Genomic DNA, 22,042 nt, shown 5'->3' on the forward strand with positions numbered 1-22,042 from the left:
AAGTTGAAAAGAAATTATTTGTGGTAGTAACATTGGCTAAATTGTAGAAGTTTTAAAACAAGATGGGTGAGCCGGTTTTCTTTTTAGCCTTCATAAAATAAACTATTATAAAGAATTTTATTTTAGAGCTAAAAGTGTCACTTTCCAAATTTAGGATGGGTCTTTAAGCATAAATTTGGGGGGGGGGAAAGGGAAAGGAAGGGACGGGATAGGGCAAATTGGTTTAATTATATAATTTTGTGTCCAGTAAGGTCATTGAAGGGACGCAGTGGCTCAGTGGGTTAGGACGCTGAGCCTGTCAATCAGAAGGTTGGCAGTTTGGCAGGTCAAATCCCGAGTGCCGCATAACAGAGTGAGCACCTGTTATTCGTCCCAGCTTCTGCCAACCTAGCAGTTCGAAAGCACGTAAAAATGCAAGTAGAAAAATAAGGACCACTACAATGGGAAGGTAACAGCATTCCGTGCGCCTTTGGCATCTAGTCATGCCGGCCACATGACCACGGAGTCGTCCTTGGACAAGCGCTGGCTCTTCAGCTTTGAAACGGAGATGAGCACCGGCCCCTAGAGTCGGAAATGACTAGCACGCATGTGAGGGGGAAACTTTACCTTTTTATTATTTTCTATGTTAAGAGGGTTCATTTTTTTCTAATCCAACAGAATGTTGGAAATAAATTATATAAGAGGGTTGAGATTCTGTTTTTCAGCAGAATAACTTTTCCAAAAACAGAACTTAGGGGGATTAAATTTGGCATGGTGGGAGAAAAGGAAGGAAGGAAGGAAGGAAGGATATTAGATAGATTCCGTGTACTCTATTGCCCACTTTATATATTTATTCTTGTTTTATATTCAGCATCATCTTGCGCATTAGCAGGGTTTGGGGTTTGGGGTTTGGGTTTGCTTTCTCTAGTGGGTTTTTTTCCCAACTGATAATGATAGGATTTGCCAGAATTATTTCATATGGATGTACTCAAGACTCATGCATATTCTTTCAGTAATTTTAAAACTAAGTTCTGACAGCTAATTCTTAAAAAGAACTGTGTTCTGTGTATTGCAGAACAAATATTCTTATTTTTCAACCCCCAAAAGAAGAATACTTCCAAATCTTAAATCACACCTGTTACCAAATCCATGAATATTACATCTATATATCTTGGTAAGCTTAGAAATGTAATATGGACATCTTGGTTCTATTTCACATATAAACAAGTTTGCTGCTGATAATGCTAGCTGTGTGAGAGAAAAAAGATAAAAGAGTAGTGCTTTTTTTAAATGTCCTCCATTTCTGTTTCCTTCCTTTTTTAAATGTGCAGACTCACAATTGAACTTGAAATCAGAACGAAGGCTGAAAACGGGCTACTTTTCTACATGGCTCGGATCAATCATGCTGATTTTGCCACTATCCAGATAAAAAATGGTTTTCCGTATTTCAGCTATGACCTTGGCCATGGGAACACAAGCACAATGATTTCCAACAAAATTAATGATGGCCAGTGGCACAAGGTATTATATGATTTAACAATGCATGAATTGATAAAGACTATGTTCATCTACAGAATATCACACTCACACACACACACACATTGTAGTGAGTTGTAGAAGAAATGAATGGAGCAACAGTGTGCCATGTTCTTAATTGCAAGGGCTTTGGAAACGGTCTGTTCCTGTATAAGCTGCTTTAGAGGTGGCTTAATCTAATTCAGGATTCAAGACTAAATTAGAATGCAGAGTTTTATTCCCAAACAGAGTTTCCTCCAAGCTACAGGTTGATGCACTGTAAGAGCCTGAAAGCAGCCCTTTTATGTATAGGTTGTCCTTGACTTATGACTGCAATGAAATCTGCCCATATGGTCATACGTTGTGATGGTTCTAAAGTGGGTTAGCACAAAACAGATTAATATTGATAATACGTACTGGTTCCATTTATTATCTGCAGATACATGAAACCTCAGATAACAAATCCATAGATACTGAGGTCAACCTACAGATATTCAGTCAGAAAAAATGTCCCTTGTTTATTTCCAATATTTATGTTGGCTAGGAAATGTAGGAAATGTGGCCCTATCACATGCGAAGGGCATTAGTTTATGGAAGGCTGTTGTAATTTGCAATGTTAGTCCTATTTGGGGAATACATTGCAGGGACTGTGGTATATTTTAATAATAAATGTCTAATCTGAGACTAGATTGAAGCTATTTATCCATTTAAGTGACATAATAGTAAAATTAACATTACACTGTGTGCCCACACATGCTTGTTAACTCAGTACTAAGTTTCTCCATCTTCAGGTGGACATTCTCCCAAATAAGTGCACAAAATTGTGCAACTTCAGTACCACTTACAAAGACTTTGCTTGTAGGAGTTGTAACATAACTAATAATAATAATGATTTGCCCTTCTGTCTTTTTCCAGATAAAAATATTCCGAAGCAAACAAGAAGGAGTTCTGTCAGTTGACGGAGCTACAAATAGAACCACTAGCCCAAAGAAAGCTGATATTTTGGATGTTGTGGGGATGCTATATGTTGGGGGATTGCCAATTAACTATACAACAAGAAGAATTGGTCCAGTAAGTAAAGAATGACTCTTTTCACATTTTTAAAGCACTGACAAAAGAGAGTTATTTGTTGTGCACAAGTGTAAAAGCAAAGCAGGTATTTGACATTCATTGTCTTTGAAAGAACACTGATCTTGTTCCATGCAAATAATCTGCATTTGCCTTTCTTTTGACTGATCTGGTTCTTTTCAATACTAGCAATGCCCTTTTCATGGGAAACAATCTTATCATTCAGGGAGACTAAGTGTGTCTATCTTTGTAGGGGTTAATGTAAATGTCATTGTGTTGAGTCACTGAGAAGCAGATCCTACGGTGAATTTGTTTATCACCAGTGGAGCTTGTCTTCAAACAAAAAACAGAACAGAATAACAGAATAGCAGAATTGGAAGGGACCTTGGAGGTCTTCTAGTCCAACCCTCTACTCAAACAGAAGACCCTATTTCAGACAAGTAGTTGTCCAGTCTGTTCTTTAAAACTTCCAGTGATGGAGCATGCACAACTTCTGAAGGCAAATTGTTCCACTGATTAATTGTTCTAACTATCAGGAATTTTTTCCTTATTTCTAGATGGGTTTTCTCCATTTCTAGGTTCTCTCCAACCTAGATATAATGCAATATAATTATTGCAGCAATCCTGAAAATTGTGGGACAAATAGTGTTGTAGACCTCAACCACTGTTCATAAAAGTGTATTAACAATAATGTACTATGCATTCCTATCTGGAAGCAAGTTCAGTGGGGCTTAATTCCAGGTAAGTGTGTATGGCAACCTAAGGTTGATGCTTTGGATACAAAAGATTCCTGTATCCCTACATTCTGGTCTTGCTTTTATAAAATCACTATTCTTAGATTTAATAACAGTGTTGGGCTTTACTCAGCCCTGAAACACACTTTGGGCTACTCACTATGGCCCAGCTCAATCTACTTCATAACTTGGTAACATTGAGGGTGGGGAAAAGATCTGTATAAACCATCTAGAGATCCTTCAACATAGCTACAATAAATAGACATCCTAAGACTTTTTCAAAGGGATCAGCTGAGAATTATTAGCCATAACTTTTAATTGAATCTTAGATACCTGATACCAGGTGTTGCACATGAATTGCTGCCTATACATTTTACTTAAACATTGTTCTTGTATTACTTATGTTTCTAATGTTCACCAAACTCTTGACTGCAAATTTTTATTATTCTCTTAAAAACATTTTTGCATGAATAAGGATGTAACTACTTTGAACAACATAAATCAGATAAAACTTTATATGTATAGTGAACCAAAGCAATAGGTCACCCCCTTTAACACTAACACTACACTGAATTCTTACTTAAACTTACTGCTACTCCAAAGCAGCAGGAATATTTGTAGGAGAAATTGCTTAGTAACAAATTGTTAAGCTGGAGGAAGCATAACCAAACAAGAGGAAAGAGTTTATTTTATAGAAAACAGTAAAAGAAGAAGAAGAGTTGGGGGACAAAAGAAAATGTTAGCAGAGAAAGGCAAATCCAAATCCAAGTGAACACTAGGCAGAGCCTTTACTATGGATTACCTTATAGTGAGAATAGTGGCAAAAGGTTATTTTTCAGCACTTATCTATAGATTGCTGGCTGATGGCCCTGTTCAAAGGGACCTGGTCCTTCTGGCAGGATAATTACAAGAAACATTCAAGGTACTTAATGGATAAAGTCCTTCAAATCTTCTCTAAATTGAATTCCAGCTATGTGAATGTGGTGGAGTTGATCAAAACTTGGTCTTCTTAAGTTATGTGGGAAGAACTTAGCCTACGCTGTCTAAGGAATTGGCAGGATACCTGTGGCTGTGTACTTGTATATTAGATCCACAACCCACTGTTTGGATAAGGTCTCCTGAGTGATGACATACTAAATGGTTGGATTCAAGCAGTGTATCCTTTAGTAAGGCTGTGACTCACCCTATGTGTAATGAAGTGGTTATCCATCCCATCAATATACCATCACTGAATCTAACATTATTGAACCTTTTTCATCTGTATCCAGCCTTCCCTTTTGGGAGGAGTGTGGCTGAGAAGTTAATGAGACATTTTACAGTCAGGCTTCAGGCCTGGGTGTATAGTGAGTACTGAGATGGCATTGATCGTGTTATAAACAATTTCTGGCAAGATAAGATTGGTGATGAGAGATCCATCCTGTTTCTCCTTAATCAATCAGCAGCCTTTCAGAGTGGTGGAAAGCATGGCCTTGATCCTCCCCCAGTTCCAATCCATGTTGGCAAGTTAGAAAAGGTCTCACCTTAAACCTCTGCTTTGTGGAGTTTCACAAAGGAAAAATGTTTCCATATTCATATTGTACATGAAGCTACTGATTATATCATCTGTTGGCAGGAATTTAGGGATATCATCAGGGACTCCCTATTATACATCCCCCTCCCCTTGCTGAACAAGTGGTGTTGTCAAGGTCTGGAAGCTGTAGATGTCTGGAGAGGCCAAAAAGGTGCAGACTCAATTCTTAAAAGATTGGTGTTCAGGACAGATCTGGGAACTTTCATTATGGTTTCTGGAGAGGAAACTGGTTTCAGTTTGGAGACATTGCTAGACTATTGTATTATGTTCAAACAGTGAGTGGCAGCCATGGCTATGAGGGGCTTAGGACAACTTGCCACAGCCAACTCACTGTGGCCAACTCACCACAGCCAACTTGCCGCAGCCAACTTGCCATGGGACAATTCGCCACAGCCAACTCACTGCAAGATAACTTGCCGTGGGACAAAAGTTACATAATATCGAAGAACTGCGAAATAGAATCATTAAGGAAAGGTTGCAAAATGAAGGACAAAATGAAACGGGAATGACAAAAATTAAAATAAATTTTTAATTATTTGAAATAATTAAATAAAATTGTTAAACTGTCCTGCAGTGAGTTGTCTCACAGCAAACTGGCTGCAGTGAGTTGTCCTGTGGCAAGTTGTCCATGGCGAATTGGCAGTGGCGAATTAGCCACAGCAAGTTGGCCATGGCGAGTTGCCTCTTTCCAGGCTATGAGGGCCCTTACACCTCACATGCCAATTCTTCCCCTTTCTGGATTGGAAGGCCTTCCTCATAACCACTCATATCTTTTCACTTGTTGGGATTGTTACAGGGCATTCTGCCTGGGGCTGATCGTAAAGATTACTTGGAAGCTACGGCTGCTCTACAATGCAGTGGAATGGGTAGTTATGAGGATACCTTCTTTGTATGCCTGCGCAGCACCACTACTTTGTGAGCTGCTTTGGCTGTCTGTCAACTTCCAAGTACAGTAGAAGGTGTTGGCTGTCACTTACAAACCCCTTAATATTTATTAGTAAATTTAATGTTGGAACCCAGACAATATGTTGCTGATAAAATGCTAAGCACTTCTGATTATAAAAATTAATAAAAATATCTATTTAAAAACCCTTCATAGAACAAAGCCAGTTTATTCATAACACCAATAATTTCTGCTCACCTCACAAGATTAAACATGCCTTGGATCTCCTTTATTAAACAGTGCCAACTAATGAGAATGGGACCCAGGAAGCCTCTTTTCTCTCTTGCAGTACCTACATTTTGGGACAGAATTCACCCCCTCCCCCAGAGAATAGCCCTGACCTAGCTGTTCTTTTCCCTTAGTTCTAAATGAATGAATAAATGAATCGACTAATCAGTGTTTATTGTTATTAACAGAAGGATATTGACCAGGCTTAGCTATTCATTGTTCAAAATTTTCTTGTTACAAGTCATTATAGTGATTCTGATAACTAAACTTGCCTCCTCTTACTTAATGCTATATGAACTGCTTGTCCAGGGTAAAAACAACATATGGGGGTGGGGGTGGGAGCCAAATAAATTACCACTCAGAGCCTTAGTGCAAACTCTATGAGTAGCATAGCTTACAGATTTCCTTTATGAAAAGAATAATGTTTGCTTCAGACTCTAATATATAGTATCCCAACCTCCCCACTACCTATCTCCTACTGAGGGAAAGGAGGAGGAGGAGGAGAAGGAAGGAAGGAAGGAAGAAGAAGAAGAAGAAGAAGAAGAAGAAGAAGAAGAAGAAGAAGAAGAAGAAGAAGAAGAAGAAGAAGAAGAAGAAGAAGAAGAAGAAGAAGAAAGATTTTATTTGTTCTTGGCCTTGGGTTAATTTTACAAATTGTCACTGTGATCTAAACTGAGACTACAGTTAATAGGATGGGAAGTAAAGAACCTTACCCGGAGTCTGCCATAGTCCTAAACTAGATCACCATGTCAGTTTTTATCAGATGTAGTTTTACTTTACTATTAATTGGTAAGTACAAAATTTGCTCACGGTATCCTTAGCATTCTGTTTAAAACTTATGAAACTAAGGATTCAGTTTCCTTTGTTTATCTTTTTATATGATATATTCTTAGTCTCAAAAATAATATCCTTGAAAAACAAAACTAGAGTTTGGTAAGAAAAGCATTTTAGAGAAGATTGGCCATGTTGGAGTTATAAGTGGGGGGGAAAACAAGTGCAAATATTAACAGCCAGCAAGATTTGTCTTTGTAGAAAATGGTGATGTTGCATCAACTTTTAGTACAAACATAATCTGATCTAATAGAAGTACAAATGCTAACAACAAGATAACTTTTGTGAAGATGAAAATATATTCACCCAAGGAAAAGAACCATTCTGAAACAATTTAACATTTTATATGTCCAATATAATTTGACAAGCATTCTACCATTTTGGGTATTATCTTTGCTACATCTTTTAAAAAGGCAACTTGGTATCAGAAAACAAATGTATGAGAAATACGTTTTATAGGATAGTCGTGTAACTAGGCCCATTCCTTTCATAAAGTTGAAAACTAGAAATAAAAAAAGTTGATGTTGTAAGAATAAAGTATTTTAGAAAGGCAACTAACTTTCTTAAGGATTTTTACCCTGACTCAGGTTGTCTATAGCATTGATGGATGTATACGAAACTTTCGAATGTCAGAAACTCCCATTGATCTCAATAATCCAACCTCCATCTACAATGTTGGAAGATGCTTTGTCAATCCACAGGAAGGAACCTACTTTGCAGGGACAGGATTCGCCAAAACAGGTAAGACCATCTCAAAATCTGCTCTTAAATTGTTGCACCAATGAACCCTTGAGGATCCTTGGTGCTCTCTGAGCTTGGTTTCTTGCAGACATTTCATTATCCAAACTAGGTAACATGATGATGTTACTTAGTTTAGGTAATGAAAAGTCTGCAAGAAAACAACCAAACTTAAGGAGCACCAGGAAGTCCTCATTTCAACCCTGAGTTACAAATATTCTTCTTTATTGCTACATGAACCTTTTAAAATCCTGGTTAAGTCTTTCTATTTAGATAGTTGCCAAGGGAGAAATGATCACAGAGAGTAACAACTAAAAAGTGTAGCACAAACACAGAAGAACTGTTTCATCTTCTGAGACTTGTTGAATTTGAAATTCTTTAATGACAAGAATGTTGCCCTTGAGGCATAACAACATATTACAGTGATGGTAATAATGATCATGTTTAATATCTATACAAGATTATTGCAGGTCTGATTTTTAATAAGATTCAGAATAAATTAATTACAATTCTTGATACTACAGGATGCTATTTGAAATGTAACTCTGTATGTACAGGTAGCAATAGATACATACCAGCCAATCTGGTTAAGAAATGTGATTTTTATGCACACTATCAAAAGTTGAAGAAATGTATCATATGCTGCACTATTGTTTACCAAAGCCATTTGGTGTATAAAGTAACTGTGAAATACTAAGGTTGTCCTTAAACACAATGGTGCCTGCATCTCTGTACAGTATAGAAAAATTACCCTTACATTATTCTTAGACTGCCTTTCCTTCCTTATTCCTTAGTTGGAGCATATAAAGTGGGATTAGACTTAAAGGTGGAATTTGAATTTCGTACAACACGGACAAATGGTGTTCTATTGGGAATCAGCAGTCAGAAAATGGATGATGGCCTTGGCATTGAATTGGTAGATGAAAATGTGAGTATGGAATTATTAGAAATTAATCTAATTAAATGTTTCTCAGCAGCTCTAAGGAGATTCTATCAAAGGATATCAAGCCATGTTACTCATCCATTGTTCCAGAATCAGTATCTTAAGCATTGTTTTCTTTTTAAGCATGAAAAGGATTCTCCCTGTAGCCAGTGATCTTTGCAATACAGTTGAAGTCAGAGTACAGTCTAACAAACTATATTTTACAAATTTAAATTTGCGGGGCAGATTCCATAACATTTTCACAGTTAAAGTATTATTATGAACCTAATCTGCATTTGTTAGAACAGTCTTGCAAATCCCTTCTAATTAAACTTCTGCTTCCCTTTCCAAAATCTCATTTTGGTTCTACTAAATTATTTCTAAAATAAATGCTGTTTGAATACAAATAGCCAGCTAGTACAAACATTGAAATAATCAAGCCTATTGCTCTAGCACTGTTGTGAGCCTATTATCCATTTTAGATTTTGGCAGCAATCAATTGACAAACAGTATGATCCATAATTTGTGCTTTCTTGCCAGAATTGGTTCTCAGTTATAAATTAATTTCAAGTGGATCCTTGAATTCAGAAAATTCATTCGTTTACGGTGGTTAAGAATTTAATCGCAGCTTTTGCTGAAAAGGATAATTAAGTCTCAGTGTGTTGAATAGGAAAGCCAGGCCTATACATTGTATCACAGTCTCTTCCAAGTTATATGGATAAGTTGTTTGACTAAATTGCTCGTTTGTTTGATTGTTTGTGTAATTTCTCACATAGGTGATGTTCCATGTCGATAATGGTGCTGGTCGGTTTTCGGCCATTTATGAACCTGCTATAACGGGGAGTTTGTGTGATGGACAGTGGCACAGAGTTGTGGCACACAAGATAAAGCATCGTTTAATGCTGAGCGTGGACGATCAGCATGTGGAAGGGATCAGTCCTAACACGGCCTCCACTTCAGCAGAGACAAATGATCCTGTCTTTGTTGGAGGATATCCAGGTGAGTATATAAACCAGGATAGTTACTAGTCTTCATTATTACTTAGTTTATTATTTTTATTACAGCCACCAAACCTCAATGGAATCCCTTTATGAAATTCTATTAAGCGTTTCATTAAATAATTTTTTTGAAACCGAGAAATTATACAAATGCATGAGCCTGGTAGTGTTCAATAAACAACAGCAACTGCAGCATATGTTAATGTAGATAAATTCCAGAGATAAATTCCTTGTGTGTCCAATTACATTTGGCCAATAGAGAATTTTCTATTCTATTCTATTCTATTCTATTCTATTCTATTCTATTCTATTCTATTCTATTCTATTCCTTTTTTCTATTCTATTCCTTTTTTCTATCCTATTATTTGTTCTATTCTATTCTGTTCTGATTTTCTAGGGATAAGGTATAACATGAAAGTATGGTTTTTATGTTATTCAGTTTTTAAAAATAGTTTCAAAAATTGCAGTAATGCTAAAATTCATTATTCTATGACAATTGTCTCTGTACCATATGCATGGTACAACTATGCATATGAGTTCACATATATACAACTAATGTACAAATAGTTCACATATATACGGTACGTAAAGAAAGACATTTGGTACCACTTTACACAGTTATCTACTTAGAGAAAAAGATTTCTTAAAAAGAATCCTAAAGATCTGAAAGATCTTCCTTTCTTTTCTTTCCCTCTCCTCTCCCAGATGGATTGAAGCAGTTTGGCCTGACCACTAACATTCGATTCAAAGGCTGCATTAGGTCTCTGAAACTCGTCAAAGGGACAGCTAAACCACTGGAGATTAACTTCAGCAAGGCCTTGGAAATAAAGGGAGTGCAACCTCTTTCCTGCCCAGGGAATTAAAGAGAAAAATCATCAAATTGTAATAGGAATCTGAGCAATAATGCTAACAAAAAGATTCTTTTACAGATACGTCTGTGATATATCTCTGATATATTCCAATGCTGCTCTTCTAAAAGCAAAGAAAAAAAATCCCTTAAAATGAATAAAGCATCAAGTTACGCATGTGTGACGTGTCCATTTTTTTCCTTACTTTGAAGCAACATGAGGTATTATAGAATGAAATCGTACTGTACCAGTTTGCATTGGTAGCTGTGTGTAATTTTGAGCCTCAGCTTTTACCCTTACTTGGTTTTAGTGGGACTCAACTGCCTTATGCAGGATGGTCTTTCTTTGCAGCTTTGGATACCACTGCCAGATTTGTTTTGTTTTTCTCCCCAGACTAGTGAGCAGGATGTGACTAGCAATGCAATTTCATGTTTCATCCTATAGTGTCTTTGCTCTAGGGCAGACATGTCAAACACAAGGCCCAGGGGCCGGATCCGGTCCGCGAAGTGGTTTCATGTGGCCCACAAAGCCATCCTGGAAACAGTGAGGGAATGGCCCCCACTGCCTTGGCCCTGGCCCAGAGACCCTCAGATCTGTCCCACTCCTGCCCAGGCCCCCATAGGCACCCTTGATGCCAATGATGTAGAGCTGGCCACGCCCACCCTGGCCATACCCACCCGGCCCCCTAAGGGCAACCGCAATGCTGATGCGGCCCTCAATGAAATTGAGTTTGACACCCCTGCTCTAGGGTGAAATATAATGAAAGCAATTAAATCATCACTGATATTTCATGGGCTTCTGTTGTGATACATAAGAATGGGCATGTAATCCACATATAATACAGTGTTTGTTTTTTGTGGGAAGGACTAAGATATTTCAATTAAGGGGAAGAGCAGTGACAATCCCAAAAGAGTAGATGTACTTGCCAAAAAAAGACATTTTATGAGCACATTAGGTATTGTGTTCATACACAATAAATATTCATGCTGTATTTGTGCCTGGAGCTCCTGGAGCTTTGTACAGTGATCAACTTACAACAGTTCATTTAGTGACCATTCAGAGTTACAACAGCACCAAAAAAGTGACTTAGGACTGTTTTTCACACTTATGACCATTGTAGCAACCCCCCATGGTCACATGACCAAGTCAGAAGCTTAAATTTATGAGGTTGCAGTGTCCCAGAGTCATGTGATCCCCTTTTGTGACCTGACAAGCAAGGTCAATGGGCAAGCCAGATTCACTTAACAACTGTGTTACTAACTGTGGTGATTCACTTAACAACTGTGGCAAGAAAGGTTGTAAAATGGGGCAAAATTCCCTTTACAAATGTCTCATTTAGCAACAGAAATTATGGGATCAATTATGGTCATAAGTCGATGACTGCCTCTGTTGGAGAGTTGTGTGTAAGTTCACATTTCAGGTACTTTGTTGGAGAATGTGGGATACTGAGGCACTTTTCATTCTTCTACTCTTATTTTAGCCTCATGTCTGAAACTCTTCTCCCTTCAAACTGGAGATACGTAAACGTCTCCTTTGAACATTGATTTTATTACAGATTTGTAATAAAATTTGGCAGCATCCAAGAGTTGCATAAAACCATAATAAAACATCTCCACCCTCAAAGAAAGATTAAAGGCAAAGAGCTCAAGTGGTTGATTTGAACTGCTGCTTCAAATCAACAGGCAATGAGCTCTTTAGCATTTCAAATCTATATTATTAAAGCTTCTGAATATTAATGCCCATGAACTTTGCTAGTATTTTCTATATGTTTGTATAATATATATTTTTCCATAATATGAAGGGCTCCATTTTCTTGGAGAAATATCTGCCTATTCAAATGTTTAATATAAATATCAAATGCACATTGGACTAAATACCTAATATAATGTTACAACAGCAACAGAATGTTGTGTGTTTCTTTTTAAAAAAAAATATTTAAAATGTGGCAGTATCAGATTTTCCCCCCAATGGACTACTACTGTATATGATATTGTGGAAAACAGAAGAATAGTAACCGTGCATATTATACAATGTGCATCTTATACAATGCTCTACACATCTTTATTTTAAATGAATACTTTTGCTCTCTTTTGAAACAAGTTTGGAACACGTCTGCTACCTAGGCCCTTTTTGAAGTTTGGTGATCAATATGAAAACAATAAAAATGCAGGTCAATAATTGGTTAGAAATCTACAGCTTATCGTTGAGACTGAAAAAAGCTGCCCAGAAATAAACGGACTGTTTCAAATGGCTTGTCTCGCATAAAGGCATCTCTGGGAAATCTCTGGTAGTATCACTGGCTCAGCCAGGTCAATTCTTAGCCATGAAAGTCAGCCAATCACTCTGTGTCAGCCTGGCCTTTGACCCTCCCATTCATTTTTTCAGTTGAATATTGATGGATTCTTAAAATCTCACAAAGAATTACTGTAGTTACACCATTCACTGATGATAGGCAGCTTTTTTCAAACAACTATATTCCTGTTATTGCTGTCAGATTTGCACCCAACATTTATACACATTTCTGTTATATTTGTGCAGTATACCATACCATACATTAGTAAGCCATATTTAACTTAGGCGGTGTGATTCTAATTCATATGTGTAATATTTGCATAGACGTTTATTCCTAGTTACTGTGTAGATGTGTTACAGGTATCAACCAGCGTCCATTAAAATTCACTGGCTATAACAAATTTGAATTAAATAAACAACATACCCAGTCCATGGGAGCTGAAATAATGTGCCACAACACTTTCACTCTGGGCCATAAGAAGCAGACATGTTGAAATTCGGATTTTACCATTGGAATTTGGCCCTTGACAGAGTGCAGTTAAATAGATGATCAAAAATCCATAGCCATTATGGTGCTTCATGGAACCTCAACTTTAATAATGACTCCTCTCTCTCTCTCTCTCTCTCTCTCTCTCTCTCTCTCTCTCTCTCTCTCTCTCTCTCTCTCTCTCTCTCTCACACACACACACACACACACACACACACACACACACACACACACAACATTATGAAGTGCTATTATTTCATCTGGAAAGAGATGTTCTCTTCATATTTACTGAGAAAACCAGAGTCTGCTGTGGTGCCCTGTTTATCAGCTCCATAAAGCCAAAAGGGAACCAGATGGCTTATTGCTAGGAGCTGCAGTGCCTTCACCTAATCCCAACTTGGCCTTATTTATTTCAAGTAATGTGAGAAAGCGCTAGGCCTGACTATCAACAGTGCATCCAGGCCAGCATGTGGCAGCCTTTGGGGTTCTTTGAGTTCTAGAAATTGGGTACATTTAGCACAGCAAGACTTAGACAACAGTAAGATCACAGTATTAACATTAACAAAATGTTCTTTCCTTTCTCAGTCATCTTTATGTTTTTCACTGTCCTTCTTTGCGCTTTCCCCTGCCAGGTTCCCATTCACTGTGGATTTAGCAAGTGACCTAGTTTTTCAAATTATCATATCCTGTTTGGTTAGAAGTTGAAAGAAAGCTGAAGAGCCAAATTCATCCTTTTCTTCCAACAAGATGTGGGTAACTTGGCAAGCAAGTGACTTACATAGTGCTCTGATAAACTTTCCCCACAATATCCTATAAGTCAGGAAATTATTATTCACAGTGAAGGTTATCAGTTATTGCATTAATTGTTTTCTTTTTAAAAATGTATTTGAGATATCATCTTTGAGGAATGTAGGAAAATAGCTGAATGCAGGAAACATAAGATTTAGAACATCATTTTAATTTTAGATGTCCTCCTTTCCATCTTCCAATTTTTGTTGAAGGTTGAAAACTTTACCCAAATTGGGGGGGGGGTGGTTTCAGATTGCAAGACTTTATCCTTCTCATTTCCTATAGTCACCTTGTTATCCCTTCAGCCCTACTAGGAAAGGGCCATCCAATCTGCCCCAAAGAGCACACGTAAAGCGGTAGGAGAAATAATAATAATAATAACAATAATAATAACAACAACAACAACAACAACAACAATAATAATAATAATAATAATAATAATAATAATAATAATAATAATAATATAATTTTATTTGTATACCGCCCTTCTGCCGAAGGACTCAGGGCGGTGAACAGGGCAAACATATAAAAATTTAAAAAGAATTAAACGAGATGCCCAAGTTACAACAATAGATTAAAATACATTTAAAACAACAATAAAATCCAAACCCTTCCCCCATCAGGCCAGGCCGGCTTGTTCGAACAAATAAGTCTTAAGATTGCATTGGAAGGAGCCAAGGTCGGGTGCCATCCGGAGCTCAACCGGCAAATGATTCCATAAATCCGGGGCGCCCACAGAGAAGGACCTCCCCCTGGGGGCCACCAGACGACATTCTCTGACCGGTGGCACCCTGAGGAGGCCCTCTGTGGGAATGCACAGGGTGGAGGGAAGTTGATGCCGGCAGCAGGTGATCCCTAAGGTACTCCGGACCCATGCCATGTAGGGCCTTAAAAACCATTACCAGAACCTTGAATCTCACCCGGAAGACAACTGGGAGCCAATGCAGCTCACGGAGCAGAGGTGTAACATGGGAGTATCGGGAGACTTCCAACACAACTCTCGTGGCTGCATTCTGTACCAGTTGGAGCCTCCGAGTGGTCCTCAAGGGCAGCCCCATGTAGAGAGCATTGCAGTAGTCTAAACGAGAGGTCACGAGCGCATGAGTGGAGACAGTTCCATCAGTAGAAAGCCAATACAGTTTACTCATTGACTTTTCTTCATATTTAAGGTACTTTACCTCATACAGATTGAGTTGTAATTCAGCAAGCTGCCCAACTGCATGAGTACCATAACTGCTTTTGTGCAACAGAGCCATTATCTGCAAATCTCAGCACTGCCTGGCAGTGCAGGACATGGCTACAAACTCTCAAGGTACTTATCCAACTCACGATCAGTTGCTGGCTAAAGCTCAAATGAGGATAGCACAGTAGGATAAAGTTATTTCACCAAACAGAGTACCCAAATCTCATTTTCTACTCTAATGGAATGGAAGTAGAACAGATTGTTACATTTAAATAGCCTTGTTAGTACTTAGGTTAAGTCAGCCGTAGCCAGTTTTAAAGATCTGTGCCACCCTGTCACTTCCTGCTTATGTGGGAAGTGATAAAAACTCTGAAACACTTGTACCAGCACATGCTTTATGACAGTCCTGCTCACGAGCTGGCTTATTGCTTGCAGAGGATCATTGGTTTGTCATGCTGGAACAATCACTTTAAAACAAATACCTCTTCACTTGACAAGAAAATATTAAAGTGGCTTTAATAAGTGGGCATTGTAAAGCAGATGGAAATCCACTCTTGTAATTTTAAACAAGTTGTTTTAATTGAACAGCTTAATTATATATTTTCATTTTTTAAAAAAAACTATTTTAACTGTTAAAGAGCCTAGATTCAAAAAACATTTGACCTTCACGTGTTCTCTTAATTAGACCATTTGTGATTTAATATCCTCCACAGTTCGGTATGCAGTTGTTGATAATAAAAAGACCTGATCCTTCAAATCAATAAACCAAGATCAATCTATTTGTCAAAGAACATTTCAAAGCATGACTTCTAGAGAAGGGGTCCCCAAACCCGGTCTGTGGACTGGTACCGGTCCGCAGCATGCCAGCAACCAGTCCGCACAAACAAGCAAAGCCCCATCCCCAGGATGCAGGCAGCACACAAAACCACACCCCCTGTGGTCTGCGGAAAAACCTCTCTCCACATAACCAGTCCCTGGTGCCCAAAAGGTTGGGAACCTCTGGTCTAGAAAGATGGATAATTTATATATATATATAAATGGTGCAAGACCTAAGCCCTATCAAGCAGCTTTATCTTCTCTTAGGTAGAGAGCATTCAAGTGAAATATCAGCATTATAGGGTTGCAGAAAATATTACTGGACATCTGGTTCTTCTACCTGCTTTGGTACAAAATATCCCCACCAGGAAATTGTCCAACTTCTGAAGACCTATAATAAGAGACCATAAGAGACCATCTACCGGTACTACCACTTCAAGTTAATTATTCCAATGCTAATATTTTTTCCTAATATTCAGGTGAGACTACTTTGCTATAACTTAAGTCCATTCAGTGTAGTCCATTTTCTGGGATTAAAGAAAGCATTTTCCTTCTTCCTAACAGTTTTAATATTTGAAGTGTGCTCTCATGTTCCAGGCTACATAGCCTTCTCTTTTTCAAGCTTGTCACAGGCCATCATCCTTTAAAGAAAGCATACTTTTCCTTCTATCCTTTCAAATTTCCTTCAAATAACTTGGGTTCCACATACTACCATCTTAGTTTTCTATTGGAACCCACTCCCCTTTGAATCTATCTTTGTTTCTATAGCTTAGGGTCCAGACCTGGACACCAGACTGCAGATACACTCAGGCAGTGGAAAATAAAAAGGAGGTATTATTTCATGAGACTATGTTTCAACTCAAGTATCCAAACATCACATTGTTATTTTAATAGGCATAGCACACTGATGATTTTTATTCAACTTAAAACAGACTGCAATTGCCATGCTAGGTATTATATATTAATCACCCTTTGCTTACCGATGGATTAATTACTGTACAATCTAAAGGTGTTACTTTGCATTTTTTATTTAAGGCAGCAATTTCCAATCTCAATTCCAAATCCAAACAGCATGTAGGGATTTACAAAAGCCCCAGTTCATTGGGAGATCAGAAGGTTGGGAAAAGCAGTCTTAATATATTCGTGCCTATAGTATAAATTGCTTGACTCAAGTGGTGTGTAAGATGAATGTAAAACCAACATGGTCAGGAATGTTTACTTACATTGATTATACTGAATGAAGAATGAATGGACGTTGACATGATCAGCACACAAAAGACTTAAAAGCAATTTAAACACTGCATATGGAAATATTCCTTACCTAAGAGAAAGAAGAATCCACAAAGCTGTTTTAACAAGTGTGACCCACACCTGATATGGAAAAGATAAATGAGCACCATTAAAGTCTTATTAGGGAACTAATTTGTGGAGCATCTGGGGGTGATTACAAGGCTGTGACAAAATTAATGCTTAGTCTTTACAAAATGTGTTTTATCTTCAAAACACTTCTTCCATGCTAATTAATTCACTCCACTAAATACAAATATTACCAGACATACACATGTGAAGATTTTGATGTTTTCACTTTAGGCATAACTGATGAAAGGATGGTTTCTGGCACTATTATTCAAATGACATTGTGGGCTTAATCTGTCTTTCCTTTTTAAGGGATTTTTGCTGCTAAGAAAAACAGTGGATGCCCTCACAGGAAAAATATAACAGATTTAGAAATGAAAAGTGTCATTGAATCCCAGTAAAATTCTAGGAACAAAGCCAGATTATAATACTCTCACTCTCACACACAACTTTTGAGAGGTCCTTGGTACTCTCTGAGCTTGGTTGTTTTCTTGCAGACATTTCATTGTGCAAAATAAAAAAAAATCAACAAAGCAAAAAAGGAACAAAAAGACCCAAATGCCTCACCACCAAAAATAGTTACGTTAAATATTTTTAGAACACAGACACATCAGCCTTAACCTTATTTAAACTTTAGAAAAAGAAAATTGAGAAGTAGACTCTCTAGTGATGTCTGCATCCTGTGGCCCACTCTGAAAATTCAGTTGTGGCTTTTCATGACACCAAATTGTCAAATTCTTGAGATCACTGTCACAAGATATTTTTATGTGGCCTTCCAGGAGCTTGAAACGTGGACAGCATGAAAAGAAGTGGATGCAATCTAATTAAAGTGTAATTCATCAAATAGTATTGTTCTTGTATGTAATCATTTTCTACTTTGATTACATTAACAATCATTATCTGACCCACCACCACTTAAAATTAGTGCAGGAGGGGCACCAATAGCTCTGGAGTAGCTGGGAGGAACAATTGTGATACCCTGCAAGACTCTTCTCTTTTATGCCATTACTCCAAAGCTGCTTTGGAAGAACAAAATGGACACCTGAGCTAATGCACTCAGAGAAACGAAACAAAATTCAAAACACATAGTACCAGGTAAACAAAAGCCCATCAGGCTGCATTTATTTTTATTTTATTTATTTTAATTCCATTTATATCCCGCCCTTCTCCAAAGACTCAGGGCGGCTTACAAGCTTAGCAGTAGCCTTCATTCTATGTATATGCCTGCTTATTAGGGCTTTCACACACACCCCAGCGGCATTTCTTTATAATATTTTCTATGACATTAGGAAGAGCTCATTGGTTTTCTTTGGCTACATTTTTCTTATTTTCCAAAGATGGGCGGAAAAGGTAATGTAAGCTATACCCTTATGTAGCAACAAACTAGAACAGCTGCTCATTGAATTTCATTAAAAAAAGCATTTGTAATCATCACAGAGCGGAGAATCGCTTTTCTTATTGTAAGAAGTTATGTCAGAAGAATTGCTTTACAGATCCCACAAAGAGATGGAGCACTAACCTCATCACATCATTTCCTTCATATCTAATGTGATTTTGCTTCTGTTTTCATTTTGCTGGTGTTCTTCCTTTGACTAAATAAGCATTTCTTGCAACTTCCATGGACTTAATTTAAAAGGCTGATAGAGGAACTACTGTCCCTTCAAGGCAAGTAGGTAATTACAAGGAAGCCACACTAGAAATTCAGACATGCCAGATATATTGAAGGTAATTCATGGTGAATAGACTGGAGCAACTACCATCCATTTTATTATTGTAATTCTAAATTGCTTCTTTGCAATTTCCTATTGGCAAGCCCGTTCAGTCTATATTGTTTTAAGAACATGACTAGAGTAACGCCAGTTGAGGTGGAAAAGTAATTATTTTATACGCAGTATATATTACTGTTTTCACAGCTCTTATTAAGGTTGGAAATCCAGAGTAGCAGAAGGATAAAGTTGGCTTCTTTCCCTTTACCTGGACTAAAATATATTTGCTGTGGAACAGTTACTGCTGTATATTCATTAATGTCGTTATTTCTAAGTGCTGGTCATTATTTCTAAAGCCTTCATGCTGGAGCATTTGTTCTCCAAAGAGGTGCCAGATTCAAAGTCCTGTTTGAAGTTCTGGAGAGCCATTCCTCATTAGTATGCTTACACCACTAGATGGAATCAGGCTCCATAGAACTTTGTTCTTGCAAGATGATACATGCATGCCCATTTGAAAGCCCATCGCCCAACTGGTTTTTCAGATCTGCTACTCTGAGGACATTTTGTGCAGATTCTCTTTCAGGTTTCAGATGCTAATTGACCATCTGTGACCACCAATATGAGGCACCCCAATTATCTTGCTGAATGCCTTGTGCCTCTTCATATAAGGTAAAGGTAAAGGTTCCCCCGCACATGCGTGCTAGTCGTTTCCGACTCTAGGGGCCGGTGCTCATCTCCGTTTCATAGCCGAAGAGCCAGCGCTTGTCCGAGGACGTCTCCGTGGTCATGTGGCCGGCATGACTAGACGCCAAAGGTGCACGGAATGCTGTTACTTTCCCACCGGAGTGGTCCCTATTTTTCTACTTGTGTTTTTACGTGCTTTAGAACTGCTAGGTTGGCAGAAGCTGGGACGAGTAACAGGCGCTCACTCTGTTACGCGGCACTCGGGATTCGACCCGCCAAACTGCCGACCTTCTGATCGACAAGCTCAGCGTCCTAACCCACTGAGCCACCGCGTCCCTGTTCCTCTTCATATACTTCTATACAAAAGGGTAACTTTATTTTTAAGCATGTAGAGTCTTTATAAACAGTGGGAGGTTGTCCTTTCTGGTTATCCTAAGGAGCTCCCATCTGCTTCAATTGCTTAGTTTTAGGCCATGGTTTCAATTAAATGTTTTTAATTTAAGAATAGTCAAGAAGCTATTTTAATACAAGCTGAGGGAGGTACTCAGGTCAGCCAATGAAAAGGTACTTGCACCTTCTTTGAAGTTTTTCAATTATAATTAAATAAAAAGGTTTCTTTAAAATCTCTTCTTTTCTGAACTAATGTCACTCGTTTGTTTTTTTTTCCAACAAGCAATTGAACTTCAAGATATAACTTCTAGCTATCAGGCTACATAAACTGCAACAGTCACGCTTCACAAATGCTTTTCTCCAGTCAGGAATACCTTGGAAATACCTCAGTCTACCCCATTCCTATACCCAAATATAAGATAGTTAGCTCTCTGGGTCTTGTGTAGGCCCTCCATTGTTCCTATGAAAATTTGACCTCCATCACCATTGGTCACTTTTTTCACTAGCCCCCTCTTCTAGCATCTACTCTATTCTATAGTACTGAGGAGGAATATTTTCCAAGTTCCGCATTAGAGGTGATACCTTGGCTCAAAGCAAATGCTTTCCAGATGTTCTGCTTTGCCTACATAAAACAATTTTAAAAACAGCTATTTTTATTCCTGAAGTTCTCCTGGATGCAAGTAAGGAAGCACTCACCATGGAGGCTTCAGAATACGGCACTAGAACTGCATTTTACATCTGGTGATCTGTACTTTGTTCAATGAGCGTAGAGGTGTATACAAAATCGCCACTAGTAGAAGAGTGAGGATATGTACATTCTCCTTTTGCACGAACACAGCAGGTTATCTCCAAATAAAAATAATTTGAAATTAAAAATTAATGTTATTAATAAAAATAATACACATGCTATTTTAATGATGCAGCTGTGTCTTTTTTCTTCTTCTTTTCTTCTAGGTATACATAGGGAACCTGAACTGAATTGAAATACTACTAAGGGGATCTAGAGGTCCTAAATTATCCCCACAATGAAGTTCTGTTTCATTTAAATTAGGAAAACAAATGTACAGCCTGAGGGATGCATGTGGCCCACCAGCACCTTGAATAGCCCACAGAGCCCCAAGAATGAATTGAAAAACTGACCCTATTCTTTGCATTTTGGGTAAGATTGGAGGTTTAACTGGCAAAGTGGGTTCTCCAAGCCTTTGAGATGTTTAAGGCATCCATTTCATCCCTTAGAATTCCTGGAATTCAGTCCTGATTCTCTCTGCTTTTGGAGTGTTTCCCCTGACTTACCATGCATAGCTTGTGTGACCTCAAGCCAATCTAAATTGTTGACTTCGCTTAAATGGATCAATCTTTGGCAAAATCAATGACAGATGAGAGGAGTCTGGTCCTGGTTCACTGGACTCAACTTCTTCATAGTCATGCAGAGATATAAACAGGAAGAGTGACACATGCCAAAATCTCGTCCACAATGCATGGTCAAAGCCTTGCCCCTTTGTCTTGTATTGGGTGGAGTGCTGGATCACTCAGTCATGGCACCATCTTGAATGTTTATATTTCCCTTCTTTAGATGTACCTGGTCTCCTGGATCAGCTCCTTGAATAACTATGAAACAGAAAAGGGTGTGTTTTAGTTCTTCTTTAGCTGGAGAGAGATGGATCCCATTCCATACATAACTATCAAGAGAAGGATAAAAAATAGGCACAAAGTCTTGGAAGTGAACCCTACTTACCTCTCCAGATATTCAACATAAATATGAACATCCATCACTAGTATCCACCTGACTTTGCTCATAGAGAAAATAGGCATTTGTCCTTGATCAGAACTGAAAGGTTGCACTTATTACATTAACTGCAGAAATCTTTCTTCTGAAATATACAATAGGATCAAGGATTCTTTTATGCTTTACAAAATGGCAGAGACGAGGTTAGAAATTGTTATGCTCAATTATGGTTTTCAATT

At 38.1% G+C, this 22,042-nt stretch overlaps 1 protein-coding gene and 1 long non-coding RNA gene across 2 annotated transcripts in view; one reads left to right on the top strand and one right to left on the bottom strand.

Annotated features, from left to right (window-relative positions):
• The window catches only part of LAMA2 (laminin subunit alpha 2), a 460,887-nt gene extending 450,342 nt beyond the window's left edge, over nt 1-10,545 (top strand). The window contains exons 58-63 of the mRNA XM_083379924.1: nt 1,311-1,500; nt 2,410-2,565; nt 7,456-7,609; nt 8,401-8,534; nt 9,305-9,527; nt 10,232-10,545. Of these exons, the coding sequence (XP_083236050.1) occupies nt 1,311-1,500; nt 2,410-2,565; nt 7,456-7,609; nt 8,401-8,534; nt 9,305-9,527; nt 10,232-10,389 (1,015 nt within the window). The 3' untranslated portion in view covers nt 10,390-10,545. The remainder of the gene's footprint in view (nt 1-1,310; nt 1,501-2,409; nt 2,566-7,455; nt 7,610-8,400; nt 8,535-9,304; nt 9,528-10,231) is intronic.
• Nucleotides 10,546-16,288: 5,743 nt separating this feature from the next.
• Nucleotides 16,289-21,840, bottom strand: LOC310632098. The gene is made up of 4 exons (XR_014490769.1): nt 21,813-21,840; nt 21,657-21,685; nt 17,263-17,312; nt 16,289-16,332 (listed from the first exon to the last, which is right to left on the bottom strand). It is a non-coding gene; the product is annotated as an uncharacterized lncRNA (long non-coding RNA).
• Nucleotides 21,841-22,042: the final 202 nt, after the last annotated feature.

This window comes from Vipera ursinii (assembly GCF_947247035.1).
Source record: "Vipera ursinii genome assembly, chromosome: 1".
Taxonomy (NCBI): Eukaryota; Metazoa; Chordata; class Lepidosauria; order Squamata; family Viperidae; genus Vipera; species Vipera ursinii.